An 18,716-nucleotide genomic window follows, 5' to 3' on the forward strand; every position below is an offset into this window, starting at 1 on the left:
TACTTGAAGTATATTTTGATGCTAATACTTTTACTGAAGTACATTTTTGACATGTAACAGCATATTTATATACAGTGGTATTCCTTAATTAAAACGCCATCAAAATTAGATCAAGGATTACATTATTTTGGCTGTTTTATGTTTGGCCATGAATAAATATATTAATGTTACATCAACTGATCTGCAATATGCTAAAAAAAACAAACAGTGACAAGTTATTCCCGCCTGTCACTGTCCTCCATACTTTGACTAACTGACGTTAGTTAGCTGTTTGATTTTGCTGCAGCAAAGTGGGATTAAAATGGGGTTTCTAAAACAAATTGATATTGAAAACTTCAAGTCATGGCGAGGGAAAACCGTTATCGGTCCGTTCATGCGATTCAATTGTATAATTGGCACGAATGGCTCTGGTAAGTGAACTCTTTACAGTCAATGTAGCTGTTAGCTCTCTAGCTCGCTAACGTTAGCTGGCGATGCTACAATAGTACTTAACGAACTTGGCCTATTCTCCAAAATTTTGAATATGACTCTTTTTAAGAAAATGTACTATTTATAAACGATTGAATATAATGTTGGAGTTAATTAAAAAAACTAGAGCATAATGTTTTTTGGGTAAAACGTAGCTAGCTAACGTCAACTGTCGATGCTACTAGCATGTTAGCCTAGCTGAATTAATATTAAAGTTGTTAGCTAGCTAAAGTACAATGGTACTTAGCGAACTGGGCCCATTCTCTAAAGTTTTGAATATTACTCTTTCAGATAACGGACTATTTATATAACACTGAATATAATGTTGGAGTTCATTTAAAAAATTGGAGCATAAAAACATTTATTTGTGTTAACATGAATACCTCTTAAATTAAGACTAGTTTAAGCAAACGTAGCTAGCTTGCTTTAATGCTAGCTTAACCATTAAGGTCAACGGCTAAAATCATTAGCTTTAGTTATTCAGAGATATTCTAATGATTTTTAAAACTCACACTATAGGCAAGTCCAACGTGATGGACGCCCTTAGCTTCGCCATGGCGGAGCGGGTCGCCTCTCTCCGGGTGAAGCACCTCAGGGACCTTATCCACGGAGCCCATGTGGGCCGGCCGGTCCTTGAGCCTGCCCGTGTGGCCTTGCGGTACTGTGATGACGAGGACCAGGAGACTGTCTTCTGCCGGAGCATCTCAGGTCAGTTTAATGAGTTTAGCTTAGCGAGTATTTACACATTATTTGTAGTTTTGTAGTTAACTGTCGAGGTAGCTTCTAGTGTTTCCAATGGAGGGTAGGCTAAAGGCAATACAGTTGTCTAGAAAAGCAACCTATATGTAATATACAAAAAATATTTAGGGTTAAATGACACAAGCACTTGCTTCTAGTGTGTATAACGTTACTCAATATATACACAGTTGCTAAAGAATGAAAAGCATATTTTTTTTCAAGTAGAGATGAGTAGTTGCAAGTAGTTTTATTTGCAAAGTTTTGATCTATAAGTTGCTGTTATAACTGCCTGTTATTGTGTGTTTTTTAAGGTGACTCCTCTGAGTATCGCATCAATGGTATTCATGTCACACTGGCCAAGTACATTGAGGAGTTGGAGAAGATCGGCATTGTGACCAAAGCCCGAAACTGTCTGGTGTTCCAGGTAAACACTGTTATAAACATTGGTGTAGATACACTTGAAAACATGCTGTTGTGTACTCACTAATACAATATACTCATTATATTTATGCTTCTCTGCCCAGACAAGTTTCATTCATTGTGGGGACTGTAGCTGAATGAATGTAAAGGGCTGTGAATACTTGATATGGGCACTAAAACACACAAATACATGGTTGAAAGATAATGAGACAGTATGCAAGACAGCACAGTACTATGTTTTGGAGAATATACACAGTATTGTCCCTATTTAAAGTTAAATTATGTACCTTATTAACCCTGTAGGGTCGATCCCAAACACAAATTTCTGTTACAGAGTTATGTAGGGACTTACCGTCGAGCCATTGTAATGGTAGGTAGTAATAATGCCTTACAAACAAGTCTGTTACCCATTATTCTTCTCACCAGGGGGCAGTGGAGTCCATAGCTCTGAAGGACCCAAAGGAGAGGACCAAGATGTTTGAGTGCATCAGTCAGTCGAGAGAGTTTTCTGCAGAGTATGACATGAAGAAAAAGGCCCTGCTGAAGGCTAAAGAGGACACACAGTTTCACTTCAACAAGAAGAAATCTGCTACTGTCGAGAGGAAACAGGTATCCCACGAGAAGATAGAGGTAAATTCACACACCCAAATCCCCAAAGTCAACACACACTTGCAGTTATTTTACCTGTCAGCTACATTGATAAGCACTCACAGAAAAATGAAGAGTGTGGCTGAGAGCCGGTGGCTCACAGTGCTGCTATAAAACTGTAGGCTGCTGTTACTGCTTCCACAATGAGGGGCTTTAACTTTCTCCCCGAAAGCAACAAAAAGGGCATCAACAAACATCAAAACTCCTCATGGAATGACTTGTTTTCAGTTCACTAGAGGTACTCACAAAACACACTAGTTCGTCCGAGCATGAATCAAGGCAGAAGAGTCTGTAGCTGTTTTGACATACTAAGGTGGGGTGACAAACCTGCTCTCATATCCATATCGTTCCTCAAAGGCTTTCATCGTGTTGGACTCACTTCTACACACAAAAGGTGACACAGGTAGATTTATTTATACCCACCATGACCTAACCCACCTCCCACTTTTCCAGGCCCAGAAGTACCAGGAGCTGGTGGACAACCTTCACCAAAACCGCCTGCAGCTGAGCCTGGCTGAGCTCTACTGGAATGAGAAGGGCGTCAACGCTCTCAGCGACATCCTGAGGGAGAAACAGCTGACTGCAGCTGCTAAGAACAACATACTGGTGAAGGAAGAGCAGACGTTCAAAACCAACAAGAAGGAACACGGACGTCTCACCAGAGAGCAGCAGCACATAGAGAAGGAGATCCAGTGCGTGTGTGCTTGTGTGGATTTGAAAATTATTAACCAGTATATCAGAAAATACCCTTAACTAAGTTGAAGGATACATTTAATTTGACCCTCACCAGCTGTTTTGTTTCCACGTGTAGGGATGTTTTAAAGACAAGCTGTCAATGTTTAACTTAATAAATGAACTGAGGTCCTCTCTCACTCTGTCGCTCAGAGCCCAGGAGCATGTCCTGTCCCAGTCTCGATCCCAGTACATCAAAGCCAAAGTTAACACCTCCCATCACATGAAGAAGGCGGAGGAGGTCCGTAAAGCCCTGAGGAAGAGTCAGAAGCTGATTGCTATTAAAGAGCAGGAGCTAGCAGAGGAAAGGCAGGAGATCTCTGAGCTGGAGAGGACCTGGAGGATCTATGAGAAGCAGCAGAAGAAGAAGGGCGCCTCCATGGAGAGAGACATCGAGCTGGATGACGATCAGGTGAGCCTGTCTCAGAAAACTCCTTTCCTGTCCGTTAACATGATGTTGAATATCGGAGGTTAAAGGTCAGTGTTGTAAAGAAAGCAGGAGGAGAGCTAGTGAAGTAAGCTGTAAGTCCTGCTTGGCTAAATACAGGAGCTAACAGCTGGCGTACGGGGTTTGCATTGTGTTACTTGATGCTTTCAAGTGCTATTCAGTAAAAATGAGTATTGGGCAATGGTAAATTATAATGTTATTATTGTGTTTAAATGTAATCTTGTAAAGTTCTGTTTCTGACAAGAAACTTCAGGCATATCATCAGAGATTATTAATAAGTTCCCCAAAAACAGTATGCAAGCGGTAATAAAGGAGTGCATGTTGAATAACATTCATTGTTTTGTTTCGTACAAGGATCGTGACTTTCTCTTTATTTTCTGCTACAGCTCGAGCGATACAAAGAGCTGAAGGAGCTGACCCAAAAGCAGGGGGCTGTCCTCGGCCAGCAGGCAGAGAAACTGTACTGGGAGGTGACAGCGGACAACGACAAGATGGCTTTCGACCAGCGCCGTAAGAAGGAAGTGGAGGTACTGTCAGTGGCACATGTTAATGATTTTTGATTGAATCACTCTCTTTTAGCTCTGTTTTTGGTCTCCTCAGGGAAATATCTGGCTTTTTTTGCTACTAAATTCTCCACTATGTTCACCAGCTAGTTGCTCACTTTGTCTGTCTACCGTTTTGTGCCGAGCAGGTTGTTACACAGCACAAGAGCAGTGAGAATGAATCAAAACATAAAAATATTTACAGTCGCTTTAATTTCTCTTTGAACGTCATCTGTTGTAGGTCACCATCAGGAACAACCAGAATCAGCTGGAAGATTTGATGCGCAGAGCAGAGACGCTGGAGGAGTACAGCAAGTGCTGCAAGTACGACATGTGCTCACCTTAATAATGACTGTCAGGGGGCTGTTGATTGAACTGCATGGTTATTTATCAATGACAAATTCTATATTTCCTGAAATGAGGATGTAACGTCGCAGATGGAATCCCAGCAAACTTCATAGAATTGCTGCATGTTTCAGGTCGTCCCTTGAAAAGTACCGCGAGCTGGAGGAGAGCCTCAGTGCGGAGCTGCAGCGAGGCCGCCAGCGCAGCGAGGAGCTGAACCAGGAGCTGGGCCAGGTCCTGGAGGAGCTCGGGAACGCCCATCTGGACAGCCAGGAGAGCCGATCCCAGCAGCGGCGCAAAGAGCTGCTGGAGAAGCTCCACAGACTCTTCCCTGAAACAGTGGTAAGAGACGGACGAGCACAACGAGCAGAGCTAAGAGAGTACGGGTCTGCAGTGAGAGGCAGGAGACGGAAGAAAAATATGGAAAAATGGAAAGCACAAAACCAAAAAAGGTTATCTAACTAAATTCACTTGGCAACCGTCCAACTTATGGCACTAAAAACAATAAAGAGAACCTTTGTCTTGTATATGCACTCATGAAAAACTAAAACACTAAAGTGCATGTTATAAAAATGATATACAACATCCACTAGATGGCAGGAGGGTATTTTACAACAAGAGCTTGAGTTTATCAGAGTCTACGAGATGCACCTGAATGCACCATGAAGCAGAAAGTCTCTGCTTTACTTAACAAAGCAGTGAATAACTTTGCTACCGGAGGGCGGCTCCACTGCTGCTGCCTCTAAATCTTCTCCAGCTGACAGACTAGTTTTTTCTGTCAATGAAGCGCTCGTTTGTTGTTGTCGTAACTCACCAGGAAGGCGAAATGTTGCCACGCCAGTGACATAAGAGAAGCTGGAGGACTTTCTAGTTCAGTGTTTCATCTCCGACTCCGGCAGTGGCCGTGGAGTCTCCAGAAGTTTAGCTGCAGGCTAACAGTTAGCTACACTGTGTTGTCTTCAGTGTTGTGAGTATATATAAATCAATAGTTACGGTGAGTTATTGGCTGGAAGTTCCTGCTCCCAGCAGCAGGATCAGCACCTTGGAGAGCGCTGCAGTGCACAGCGCTGACAGAAAGATCGGTCAACTCCTTGATATCAAACACCCCTCATGTCCAATTCAGTTTTATTGGAAGATGATGATGAATCCCTCCATATTATCCCTATGAATCAAAAGACATTTTTTTCCTTCAAGCATCTTTAAAAAATACAGTAGCGATAAACCACTTCAGTACGAGGTCATTCGTCATTTAGAATTCAATCATTTCAAGTCCCTCGTCTGTCTTCATACTCACTGTGGGCTTTTCTTCTGTGCCACTCATAATGTCTGGCTGCTTCTTAAGAGAGGGATATATATATATATATATATATATATATATATATATATATTTAAACCTTGTGAGCCAGATCATTATTTTTAAATAGTAGTCATTGCTGTTTTTGATGTTCAGAAAGCCTTAAATCTAAATTCTTCTTCTTCATATGTTCTTTTATTATCGTTCCTGTCCCAGTTTGGTCGTCTGTCGGACTTGTGCAGCCCGATCCATAAGAAGTACCAGCTGGCTGTCATCAAGGTGTTTGGCCGCTACATGAACGCCATCGTCGTGTCCTCAGAGAAAGTGGCCCGTGACTGTATCTCTTTCATCAAGGAGGAGGGATCCGAACGCGAGACCTTCCTGCCCATCGACTACTTGGATGTGAGTACTTTTTGGATGGTTGAAGATCAGAGTAGCACACAAACATACGTGATAACCATCACCACCGTGTGTGCCCAGGTGAGTCCTCTGAATGAGCGGCTGAGGGAGATCTCCGGTGCCAAGATGGTGGTTGATGTTGTGCAGGTTAACAATAACGCAGGTGCCGGCCAGCTTAAGAAAGTGGTGCAGTTTGTCTGCGGCGACGCTCTGGTGTGTGAGAACATCAAGGAAGCAAGGAGTGTGGCCTTTGATGGACCAGTGCGCATTAAGGTAAGGGTTGAGGACATACAGTTGTTTACTTTTATATAACAAACAGGAGAACATTGCAGTGTTTTAGCATTGCAGCTAAGAATGCTGTGCATTGAACGTGTCTGGGTTTGGTCTTAATTGATTTGTATGAGCTACGGTACCTTCCAAACAATCAAGAAATTTGAGTCTGGAACAGTGAAATGGAAAATGTGTAGGACCGTTAGAATCCATTAGTTGTACCTAAAAATTACAAGATGCATTCCTACATTTTCACATTATAAACTTTAGCCATTGTTGAGGTGGGAAAGTGTTGCATACAAAAATAATAATAATACATTATGCAGGTAATAATCACTTGAAAGAGGCAGCATTATAAATCCACCCAGGCTCCTCTAATATTACCACCTGCTCACTTGCTTACTGCCTGAAATGTGGGGCTGCCAGCAGACGTGTGATCAGATGTGTTCCCTGTAGACGGTGGCTCTGGACGGGACGCTGTTTACGAAGGCGGGCGTGATCTCTGGAGGCTCCAGCTACCTGCGGATCAAAGCTCAATGCTGGGACGAGAAGGACATGATGCGGCTGAAGACACGCAAGGACAAGCTGACAGCAGAGATGCGCGTGAGTCAAACACACAAAATATCAGGACGGGGGAGGAGGAGGGAGAGGTATGACGTGCTGCTAATTATCCCAAGGCTGGAATCGAACCCGGGACTTTTGTGGTTATACGACATGCGCTGTGACCATAAATGTCACATATTTTGGAAAATCGTACCATGTAAACTTCACTGTGTGTTTTGGCCCTCTGACAGGATTTGATGAAGCTGAAGCGGAAGGACTCGGACCTGAAACAGACAGTTGCTCAGGCTCAGGGCACTCAGACCCGCCTCAAATACTCCAAAGCAGAACTGGAAAACATTCAGAAGAAAAACATCCCCAAATGCCAAGCGGTAAGGGCCACATAGCTGTGGCTTAATCAAATGTTAGCATGATTGAGACAGTGTTGTTTGTAGTGGTGTAACGGAGGAGTTTAACGTTAACCATCACAGTGTGAAATATAGTTTTACTGACGATCGTTATCCGCCAATATTCAGGAAAATATGTGATCAGGACATCGGTATTAATGCTTTTCTAGTCGCAACAACATAAATAGATATTAGAGGTGAATTATTTGGTCCCTTTTTTCTTTTGTGCTGATCCGATCTGTGACTCTGATCCGTGATCCGATCCGAACCGTGAGTTTTATGGTCCATCGCACCTCCAGTTCTTTGTCATGGCTCGACTGCATGTGCACATGTAATCAGAGCCCCTGGTGTTTCCTGATCACTCTTCCAATCCCAAATCATGTGAGATGTTCAAGGATGTATTCTGTGGTGGCGACACAGGAAGCGGAGGTTCATCTCCTGCTGATTTCTTTCAGGAGATTTCTCGTATGGAGAGCGAAGTAGCAAACCTGGACTCTCAGATTCAGATGCAGCAGGAGAGTGTGGAGGCAAAGGAAGCAGAGATGAAGAAGATCAGAGACCAGATCGAACAGGTAGTGTTGCCAGCATCACCGCCATCAACGGTTTCAGTTAAATCTGTACAGAATCTGTCGTATCTTCATCATTCTCAGTAACATATTGCATATCATGAGGTGGCGTTTTGTTTCGTTTGTTGGTTTATTCTGTACACACGGCATCCATTGTTCATCCGTTCGTCCAGAGAGAGGAATCCCTCCTCTGGTGCTGTTCCAGATCTTTCTTCCATTCCTTTTCTCTGTTTAAAGTTTTTTGGGGTTTTAGAACAGAGGGTGTCTTATGCTGTTCAGATTGCGAGGCCCCATTTGTGATGTGTGATATTGGGCATTCAGATGGAGGACATGGTGTTTTCTGACTTCTGTGCTGAGATCGGTGTGGACAACATCAGAGATTATGAACAGGAGAACCTGAAACAGCAGACAGAGCTCGACAGGAAGCGGTACGACAAACCACACAGCACTATATATATATATATATAGTACTATATATATATATAGTGCTATATACTGTATATATTATACTGTATGTGCTGAGCTTTAACAGCCAAATCCCTGATGAACATGATAAACCTGGAATAAAAAATTATTGTTTTCCATTATTATGATTTTGTGTAAGACAATCTGATTTTTGATCACCACTTACTACTAATACTTAAATGTAACTTCAGGTTCAAAATACACTAGTTGTGTTTACTTACATGAGTTGTGCTTGTATTACATTGATTGGTTTTTATAATTAGAGTTTTACAACATGAGCACTTGGACATGTCTCTCCTCTCAGGCTGGAGTTTGAGAGTCAGTGCACCCGCTTGAATGCTCGGCTGGAGTACGAACAAGACCAACTGGAGCAGCAGAAAAAAAAGCTCCAGAAAATGGAGGAAACCATCCACAAGGAGGAGAGAACCATGGCCGAGCAGAGGGAGGTAGTGGACTCAGGCATTCACTCTGGTTTCTCACCGTCAAACTGTTAAACGGGTGTAATGTGTCCAGGTTGAATTAAGCCTCCTGGAGTATCCATTTCCTCCTAATGAGATTTAAGAAGTCTTGAGTTTAGGGATATTTCAGTGGCTGGTGTGAAATAAAACAGCTCAGCAGACTTTGCAGACTTTTCCAGCCTGATGTTTCCATCCCTCGCCCTCTCAAGGAGGAGAAGCAGCTGCTGGCGGCGGTGGAGGACGGTCAGAACAAACAGCTGGAGCTGAACAACCAGCTGCTGTCTAAGAGGAGCCAGGTGGCCGCTGCCAAAGCTGAGCTGGACCAGAAAAGCCAGAGCCTCAAAGCGATCAACAAGTAACACTAATGCATCCGTACTGTTAACATGTTTAGAGTGTAAGATGGTTTCCAGCTAAAAGTCACGTTACGTCACAAAAACGTCTGTTAGACTCGTCTGTTGTAAAGGGGCCAGATAATATTCCAATCCACTTTGACTTTTGAGTGTCTTCTTCCCAACCTTTGTCACAGAGAGCTGGTGAAGCTTCAGCGGGAGGTGATGTGTGCAGAGACGGCCTTGGAGCAGAAACGCTTGGCCAGACACAACATGCTGCTGGCCTGCAAGATCCAGAGTCTGTCCATCACGCTGCTGTCGGGGAGCCTGGACGAAATCAGTGAGGTGCAGGTAAGATGGAGAGAATGAACCCTTCTTTGTCTCTTTTTAATAACCGTTACGACACGCGCACAGTTATGGAAAAGTACTGGATGTTAATTTGTGTAATAAAAGAAGCTGTCGACACCTCCTCACATTAAAGTAACACAGTCTGAGAAACCCTGCTGGCTTTTGAGAAACTAAAAAAGTAATAAAGCGACTTGAAGCACTTTTAGTGTCAGTCTTACCTGATGTCTGACTTCCTCTCTACAGCCGGACACAGAATCTGAAAGCACTTCCACCACCTGGAACATCTATGAGAGAGAGGCACAACTAGTCATCGACTACTCCGGCCTGGACGCAGAACTCAGGGTCGAGATATCGAGCCTCATCTTTGTCCCAATCTTCTCTCTGTGCTGTTCATTCCTACGACCAGAAACGCACCTATAACATGCGTTGGATCTGTGTGCGTACAGAGTCTGCAGACAGAGGAGGAGGTGGAGGCCTTCATGGAGAGGCTGAAGGAGTCGGTCTCCTCCGTAGAGGAAGTGCTGCATCGCACCACGACCCCGAACCTGAAAGCTCTGGCCAAGATGAGGGAGGTTAGGGACAAGTTACAGGAAGTGACGGACGGTATGTTGTTCAATGCATATTCAAATGTAAAGTCTTGATATTAGTGAATGTTCATATGTTAAACATCTCATCTACAAGTTCTGTGTAAGACTAGGCGGTTGTCGTACGATAACTGAAGTACCTGGACTGCCGAGTCGACTTTTGTTTTCCCCGTCCCCTCGCTCAGCGTTTCAGGCCAGCACCAAAGCGGCCAGAAAATGCAGTCAGGAGTTCGAGCGAGTCAAAGCCCAACGCATGAACCGCTTCAGCCGGTGCTTCGAACACGTGTGTGTCGTAATCGATCAGATCTACAAACGCATATGCAGGAACAGCAGCGCCCAGGTGACGCAACAAAACCTCAACCACAGAAACACGCTCTCAAGTTTCTCTGTTTCTATTGTGTTCATCTGCATCTCTCCCCCACATTCATGTTTGTAAAACACACTCTCATGACCAACCAGTAGGGTTTGTGTGCACTTCAGATGCGATCTACTCGACATTATAGTGTTAAAAGTGGGGGTATATACACATCTACACTTTCCTAACCTGACACTTTTCAAGTGAAAACTACACATAATTCTCATTAACACTAAGCTTTGCAGAAGGTGTTAAAATGACAAGTTCCTGCCATTTGTGCTGCAGGCCATCCTGAGTGCAGAGAATCCAGACGAGCCGTATCTCGGCGGCATCAACTACAACTGCGTGGCGCCGGGGAAACGCTTCATGTCCATGGACAATCTGTCTGGTGGAGAGAAGGCCATCGCTGCCCTCGCCCTGGTGTTTGCCATCCACAGGTAACACTCCAACACATCAAGCAGACCAGATAACAATATATAAGACAAGAGATTATGTCTTTCCTTTTTCAATCCAAGGGTCCAAGAACAGAGGATGTCGTGTGATGTACAGATTGCAAAGCCCTCTGAGGCATATTTGTGATTTGTTATGTTGGGCGACACAAATACATTGAATTGAAATCAAATTATAATAGAGGAAACTGGAAAGTTGTGCTTAGTGTAAAAGCATCAACTCAAGACACAAAGATTGCACAAAAAAGCACAAAATAACAAGAAGAATAAACAGAATAATAAATCCGTAATGACAGATTGATTTAGCAACATCCTATTTCCCCAAAATCCTTGAACATAATCTGTGAGTTGGACAGCTGCTTAATTACTCCTCACAGCTATAAAAACACAGCAAAATAAAGGAACTAGCACAGCTGTTGACACACCACGAAACACCTTTCAGAAACTTTTGGGGGGAAAGCCAGTCGACTTTGGGTAATTAACTTATAATGACTGAGTTTTTAAACTGATGAATGGACTATTAAAGTAAAGGCTCTGTCATTTGGAGAGCCTGTTGATCCTCTCCTCTTTCACACCATTAACTCTCTTCTAGAGAGACACTTGACATCTCCCCGCTGCTACTTCTGTTCTTTTGTACTAAAAACCTTCTTAAATTCAAGACTTTACCACCTCTTTTGAAGCACTTGTTCCATCTTATCTAATACTCGGTATATCAGTTTTTAATGGCTGCTGATCAAACATTTGACCCACGTCGCTGGTTCACTCACTGACTGTTAGACTCTGTGTTTTGTCCTTCAGCTTCCGTCCTGCTCCCTTCTTCATCTTGGACGAGGTGGATGCAGCGCTGGACAACACCAACGTAGGCAAGGTACGACCCCAGCTGCGTCCAGGGTTCACAGTTAATACCCACAGTAGTGCTGAAACAATGAATCAAACAAGCTATTTACTATTTAAGTAATTTATCAATAAGAAATTCCAACATGCTTTGATTCCCTGCTCTCCAATGTGAGGATTTGCTTTGTCTATTTGACAATACAGAACATTTTAACATCCCACCAGACGAGCTCGGGCATATGCAAGCGCTTCATACAGTAACTTGTACGAGTACTAGTCATTCATTTCTTCTTCTCAATCGTGGTTGTGATCGTGATGCTATTCCATAGCAGCACTTCTAATAGAACTACCGTCCTGTTTTCTTTGCAAACTGGTTGGCTTGTGAAGGATGACGTCCTGTGACTCCAGGCTGCAGCAAGCTACTCTATCTGTCTACATGTTGCTAATAGTTGAGCCTTTGAATCCAGTTTAGAGCCTGAACAGAGAGCCAAGAGGATGTGCATAAATCTAGTTTATAGTTTTATATATTTATATATATATATATATATATAAAAGAACCTGCCTACCCCATTATAAGGAGAATTGTGATGGATTAATGACATAATTACATAAATGAACAGATGACAGATTAACTGATAACAAAAACAATCATGAGTTGCTGCCCTGATCTACATAATTCATATCCACACGTTGATTTGAAACGCTGCATTGTCGACACAGTTTTACTCGTGTGTCAGAGCAGTTAGCGCTCTTTGGATTTCCAGAATAACAGTTTTTCTATCAACTTAAGCCTGTGCTGTACACAGCATTAAGAACATATACAACAACCAGAGTAATGTCAAACATCACATGTTACATCATGTAATCACGACGTTTGACTGTGTTCAACTGTGCTTGTGTCCAGGTGACCAGTTTCATCAGAGACGAGTCCAGAAAGAACATGCAGATCATTGTCATCTCCCTGAAGGAGGAGTTTTTCTCCAAGGCCGACGCTTTGCTGGGAGTCTACTCAGATGTAACACGCCTTTTATAACAAGAAGAAGAAGAAGAACTCATTCATTTCTGCGTGGTGTGACAATACAGTGACTACGGTATTCTCTTCTTCACAGTTTGAAGAGTGCATGTTCAGCCGCATTCTGACCCTGGACCTGCGTCCCTACCCTCTGGTTGAAGAGGACCCGGAGAAGACCGGACCCGTGTAGCCTGGACTCGCCTGCATGAAGCTCCTTGTATGTATGGCGCTTTGACTTTCCTTCTTCGACCATACCAATGCTTCTGTGTTCTCAGTCAAAGTAGTTATCTTATTATTATTAGATGGATAGTTATGTTCAATTTCAGGCTGTTTTACAAAATAGATTTTTGTATGTTTATGAGCCTGTTTTGTGTTTATATCTGTTGTCAATAACGAGACACAAAGACTTAGATGCAGCAGTTTTACTCCTACAGGTTACCACATTCAAATGGTTTGATTCCCAATACAACAGCGTTAAAAGAACTCTGTTTATGTACCTAAAATTTTGTTTGTGTCTAAGTTAATTCCACAGTGATACATGTTGGTGTATTACTTGAAGTGTTTTGTGTTCCAGTTGTGCTTTTAAGCACGACTTTTGTCCTGTTCATTAAATCCACCGAGTTAAAGATGTCTTTGTATATCTGATGTTTAGTTTTATTATGTGGAGGTCTGAACACTGGCGCACAATTACACTAAAAGGTGTTGATTAAATATTACGGTCTTTTACTTAAGCAAAAAACACCACAATTTATAAATACTCTGTTACAAGTAAAGCTCTAAAATCCTACCTACGTATTTTATAGGCAACGTTTTTAAATAATCTTCAGTTTTTTTTGCATTCAGTGCTTTTACTATAGTGCATAATACTTATATACTCATTTAATATCAACCCGTATTGATTCTACTTTTGGAGAAAATATATTTCTTTTAATTCAAAGATTTTCCTTTAACTAAGTACATTACTGCCAAATAAAATCAGTTATTATAGTTGACACATGGGTAACCCATTTTGAGCAAGTTATCAATTACATTTTTAGTATGAATGTTATTTTCTCCATTGTGTAAATGTTGTAAACTATAACCAGTCGTTTTACATGCCACTGACACATTGTGGTATTTATACTTTTAGTTTCTTAAGTAAAAGATGCAAATACTTCCTCCACCTCTCACAATAATTTGGGACGACATTAGAGGTTGACTTGTCTGCTGTGTCTTGTTTATTTTGGGCCTCTCCAGCAGCAGTAGGGGGGCGGTAACATTTTATGGACACGCGCAACGGGAAGACCACGTGATCAATATTTACGGAAGTAGTGCCTCGTATTGAACCGTAATTTCTGTCGTGTCGTGTCACGTAAACATTGGTGATTCTTTACTTAAAATATATCGGTATCACCCACCGACAAGATAGAAGCCTGCGTGTCTCTCACTTAGCTTCAGATGAAGGACTGCTAACATGTTAGCTAGTACATGCTAGCAGGAACAGCTGACGTTAGCTCACATAGCTAGCTAGCTCGAAACCTTCAGAGTCAACCCTGCCTTTCAGTTGCCCTCCTGTGGGATATGGTTGTCTCGTTGTGAGTCCGGAGGTCGTGTGAAGTCTTTACAGATACGTTTAATTAAATAAACGTTGACGCGTTTCTGGAAACGTTGACTACTGAACACCCCATTAAGCTAACCGCTAGCTTGCTAGCCAAACGCTAGCATCATGGGAGCCGAACAGAGTGGAGACGCGGAGCACAAACACTCCGATTACAGCTCCTCGGGTAAGATAACTTCTGTGACATTAAAGAGAACACATGATTTAGTCATTAGCATATGTTTTTATAGAAGTGAACTAAGGAAGAGCAGTTTAATAGCTTGATCGAAAGTAATATAAGTTAATTAATATGACTAAATTCAATAAGTAATCCCATTTTATGGTTTATACTTGTATTCCACAACATCTCATAGTGATTATTAGTATTTCTTACTGCACTTTATACTTGACAACTACTCATAACAGTTGGGTTAGGGCCAAACAGCCTAATGAGTACTTTGACTTTTGATACGTTGCATGATTTAATGATATTACTATAAGTCAAATAATGGATATAGTTATTTTAATGGTTGTGACATTACTTCTTTTACACCAGGAAAGGATACGAGTACTTCTTTGTCCACTGTCCAAAATGACAAAGCAAATATTTGTTTGAAATCCACTTGTATGGATCAATTTAGTACTGTTCTACTTAAAACATTCTCATATTTACTAACTAGTGATCTGAAGTAACTACTGCCTGTCGGTGTTAACAGGATTTTTGTCACTGCAGTGGTTCCCTCCCCAGCAAAGCAGAAAGCCAAGATGGATGATATCGTCGTGGTGGCTCAGGGGACCCAGTCAATGCGAAATATCCACAACGACCCAGATGTCATCAAACTCCAGGAGATACCCACCTTTCAGCCACTTTTAAAAGGTACGGATCCCATATTCTCTGACAGATATTCCATGACTTTTGGGAATTTATGAAGAAATACATATTTATAAAGCATAAAACCTCATTTGGTGCATGAGACACTATAAGTAATGGTAAATGGACTTGTACTTGTATAGCGCCCTTCTAGTCTTCCGACCACTCAAAGTGCTTTAACACTCATTCACCCATTCACACACTGATGCAAGGTGCTACCATGCAAGGTGCCACCTGCCCATCAGGACTAACTAACCCACTCACACAACATTAACACACCGTAGACTCATCTTACGGGAGCAATTTGGGGTAAAGCGACTTGTGGAGCGAGAACCGCCGATCTTCTGATTGACGGACGACCCGCTCCGTCTCTGAGCCACAGTCGCGCCACTGAGTACCATCAGACAAGCTTTAGCGCAGGAACATAAATGAACTAAAATCACTTTTACAGGTGCTAAATTCTAAAACAAGTTGCACTGATAGCGTCCAATAAATTCAGAATGTTTTGAATAGTGTTGATGTCTGTCAAACATTATCTTTATAATGAAATGTTGCTCTGTGAAATGACTTCTATTGGGAGCTGTCAGTAGATTGTGCAGATCTTTTTTTCTGACTTCTACCATTTGAGGGTTTCATGTTATTTTCAACAAGTTCATTCTGAACGCTAATAGCTGCTGCAGCCCATTAGCAATGTGTCAGAAGGTGTATAATGAGCCTGTGTGGGCACACTGCGGGTAAATTCTGTAGCTAAATTACAATAATTGAGTTTCACACTGTTTGTCGAGTGTTCCAACATGTCTGTAAGTCCTTTTGCTTTCTTTGCCCTCCACAGGAGTGCTGAGTGGCCAGACGTCGCCCAGCAGTGTGTGTCTGGAAAGGCTGGAGGCTGCTCAGGTTCTGCAGCTCTGCATCCGCTACCAGGACCACCTGCACCAGTGTGCTGAGGCCGTGGCCTTCGACCAGAACGCCCTGGTCAAGAGGATCAAAGAGGTGAGGCTGCAAAATATTTTATTGATTTTCAAAGGGTTTTATACAGCAAGAGTGAAAGATTAACAATTTATTATATGTGACTTTCAAGGAAATGTTATTTTGAAACAACACATTTATCAGACGCCTGGTATCGTCAGGATTTCACCTCTTAACACGTCTTATTCTTTAAATTTAAGTTACATGACTGAGAGACGCTTGCACTGTGTGTTTTTGTATTACATTAATCATATTCATGCAGTCGGTGTTGCTGATGTAGAAGTTGTTTATTAAGATGATTCGTCAAGTCTCTCTCTCTCCCCCGACTGTTTCCTTCCAGATGGACTTGTCGGTGGAAACCTTGTTCAGCATAATGCAGGAGCGCCAGAAGCGCTACGCCAAGTACGCCGAGCAGATCCAGAAGGTCAACGAGATGTCCATGATCCTGAGACGCATCCAGATGGGCATCGACCAGACGGTGCCGCTGATGGAGCGCCTCAACAACATGCTGCCCGAGAGCGAGCGCCTGGAGCCCTTCAGCATGAGGCCCGACGGGGACTCTGCCAACAAGTAGCCTCCTTAAAGCCGGCACAGCTGCATCCGGTCCTCCGGCCAGGAGGAAGTGCAGGTGTGTCCAGCTGTAGGGAAAACCTTGTGACGTTCTTTGTTTGCATACTAGAGGTACAGCTAAGGTGTCAATGTGTCCGGCTGCTCTCCTCATTTCTTTTGCTTAGTTTTGCTGAACACACACACTCACACACACACACACACACACACATACACACACGTTCGTAGCTAACACAACCCTCTGCTACTGGCCGCTCAGCAGTTGCCAACTTATGAAGTGCTGCAAATCAAATGTGCCCCTCACTGCAGAGGGCGTGGAGATTATTACCTCTCCTCCTCCCTGCAGGGACCCAAACTGGCGATCTTCCAGGCACACACACTTCCCTCACTAATCTACAGGCAGGGGAGGAACAGACACTTTAGATTGAGTCAGAAAGAACTCCATATGCTCAAAAACGTGTCCAGGTTTTTGAGACTCAAATGGATGTGTGAGCGGCGTAAAAGCATCTCAAAATGTTTTCCTGCTGCTTTGGAGAGAGATTATGTGCAACATCGGAGCCGCTCCCCTCTGTAGGTCCCGTGGATTGATTTTGGATCTTCACATTACAAATATTAGTCTTTTGTGATCCTGATGCTCATCTCGCTCCCTCGCCGTATGTTTGGAGATCCTTCCATGAACTGCCTGCATGCAGATCGACTCCTTTTACTTTTTCTGAACAATATCGTTGCATCACTTTTGGAATATTATGACGAAGAGACTCTCGGGGAGAACCGAGACGGATTATTGCCGTTGGATTACACAAGGAGCCTGGATGTACAGAAGGACAGTTTCAATATTCTTATGAACTTCAGCTTTGTGATGAGAGAACTTGACTTTTAATTTATTTGGATAATTTTGCTATTTGCATGTAAAACGGTGACTCAAAGAAGATGGATGCCGATGTGGAGAGAAACCGCTCTACAGTAACGGGTTCCGCAGCGTTAACTGTGTGTGTTCGTTAGCTTTGTCATCACACATGCCAAAGATTCACAAGTCCGCAATCTTCTTCAATAATAAATGGTCTGGTCAGTCTTCATCTGCTGAACGTTTGTTTCTGTATCGTGAGTTAAAGGGTCAGTTCATCCAAATATAGCCCGAGAGGTTTCTGTCCATCCATGCAGATAGTTTTGGTTTTATTCGTCCAAGATTCTGACTGAAATCTTATCGCACAGAAATAAATAATTACGTGAATCAACCGAAATATCTTTGGAGAAATACATCACCGCGACAAAACACACTATCCAGACAAATAACATGGAACGGTATTCTACCGAGTTCTGACTTCAAGGAACAAAACATCGGTGTTTGTACACATACACTTGTACATAAGCGGAGTCATCAACATTTGTAATGTAGACTTTTTCTTTGGTAGAAGAGTAACTCGGACATTGTTTCTTAAAGACATGCTGGGAGCACCACACACTTCACAAACTCAATGTAATTCTCCGTTGTTGTATTTGGCAACAGCAGAAATCTGTAAACCAGATAAACTTAAACTATTTGCATGATTAAACCCCTCTGACTACATGAGAACAGGTCTTTGCTTTACTAATTCAAACTACCTAATCATTGGTCAGTTAGCAGTGTGTCAATACAAAATAAAAAAAGGAGAAATTTGATTTATGAATGCAGAAGTGTTTTGAGTTTGTTTGTGTAAAACCACCAGGTGGTGTCGGAGAGAACTCGACACTCTGTGGCTTCTTGACACACTTTAAATTTAAAAGTCTCAAAACAGCTGTTTCACTGAGTCTGTGAGAGCCTGAGTGTTCAACGATGAAGGATGTTAACACACGGACCGTCACAGGAATCCGACTGTAATGATATAAAACAGTTCACCCACCGATACGGACGACTGGTTTTCATTTTGATATGTTTGAAAATGGATGTAGTTAATCTTATTGTCGCCTGACTTTTTTTTAAACTAACATTGCTGCCCTTATGGCCCGTCCTCGGAGCACCCTCGGGTGCCTTGCCATTTTGGGAATGACTCCTTTCATCAAACTGAGTTTCTCTGTGAAAACCGGTCTGCGTTTCTTGTGATTTGT

The 18,716-nt window shown here is 42.6% G+C and overlaps 2 protein-coding genes across 3 annotated transcripts; both read left to right on the forward strand.

Annotated features, from left to right (window-relative positions):
• Positions 1-301: 301 nt before the first annotated feature.
• smc1b (structural maintenance of chromosomes 1B) lies at positions 302-12,841 on the forward strand (the record flags this gene model as incomplete). Its single annotated transcript, XM_079163466.1, has 25 exons — positions 302-410; positions 988-1,176; positions 1,518-1,630; positions 2,053-2,256; positions 2,728-2,966; positions 3,160-3,418; positions 3,841-3,981; positions 4,238-4,320; positions 4,476-4,683; positions 5,852-6,037; positions 6,116-6,307; positions 6,761-6,907; positions 7,099-7,236; positions 7,707-7,823; positions 8,139-8,245; positions 8,587-8,728; positions 8,950-9,095; positions 9,267-9,420; positions 9,661-9,759; positions 9,864-10,020; positions 10,187-10,341; positions 10,642-10,793; positions 11,604-11,673; positions 12,544-12,654; positions 12,749-12,841. 25 exons carry the CDS (start codon positions 302-304, stop codon positions 12,839-12,841), a joined length of 3,711 nt encoding a protein of 1,236 aa, XP_079019592.1.
• Positions 12,842-13,982: 1,141 nt separating this feature from the next.
• borcs5 (BLOC-1 related complex subunit 5) lies at positions 13,983-18,478 on the forward strand. 2 transcript variants are annotated; one of them, XM_079163281.1, is made up of 4 exons: positions 13,983-14,414; positions 14,944-15,104; positions 15,931-16,088; positions 16,405-18,478. In XM_079163281.1, exons 2-4 carry the CDS (start codon positions 14,993-14,995, stop codon positions 16,636-16,638), a joined length of 504 nt encoding a protein of 167 aa, XP_079019407.1. In that variant the 5' UTR covers positions 13,983-14,414; positions 14,944-14,992; the 3' UTR covers positions 16,639-18,478. The 2 variants fall into 2 exon arrangements, with proteins under 2 accessions (XP_079019407.1, XP_079019406.1); XM_079163280.1 differs by having other exon boundaries at positions 14,961-15,104.
• The last annotated feature ends 238 nt before the right edge of the window (positions 18,479-18,716 follow it).

The sequence above is a fragment of the Pholis gunnellus genome (assembly GCF_910591455.1).
Source record: "Pholis gunnellus genome assembly, chromosome: 7".
In the NCBI taxonomy this organism is placed as follows: domain Eukaryota; kingdom Metazoa; phylum Chordata; class Actinopteri; order Perciformes; family Pholidae; genus Pholis; species Pholis gunnellus.

Bases quoted from the DNA above. Each gene is read 5' to 3' on its own strand.
- borcs5 (XM_079163280.1), top strand. From the start codon at position 14,357: ATGGGAGCCGAACAGAGTGGAGACGCGGAGCACAAACACTCCGATTAC. The intron at 14,415-14,960 runs GTAAGATAACTT...TTGTCACTGCAG, and splicing joins CTCCGATTACAGCTCCTCGG to TGGTTCCCTCCCCAGCAAAG. The intron at 16,089-16,404 runs GTGAGGCTGCAA...GTTTCCTTCCAG, and splicing joins TGGTCAAGAGGATCAAAGAG to ATGGACTTGTCGGTGGAAAC.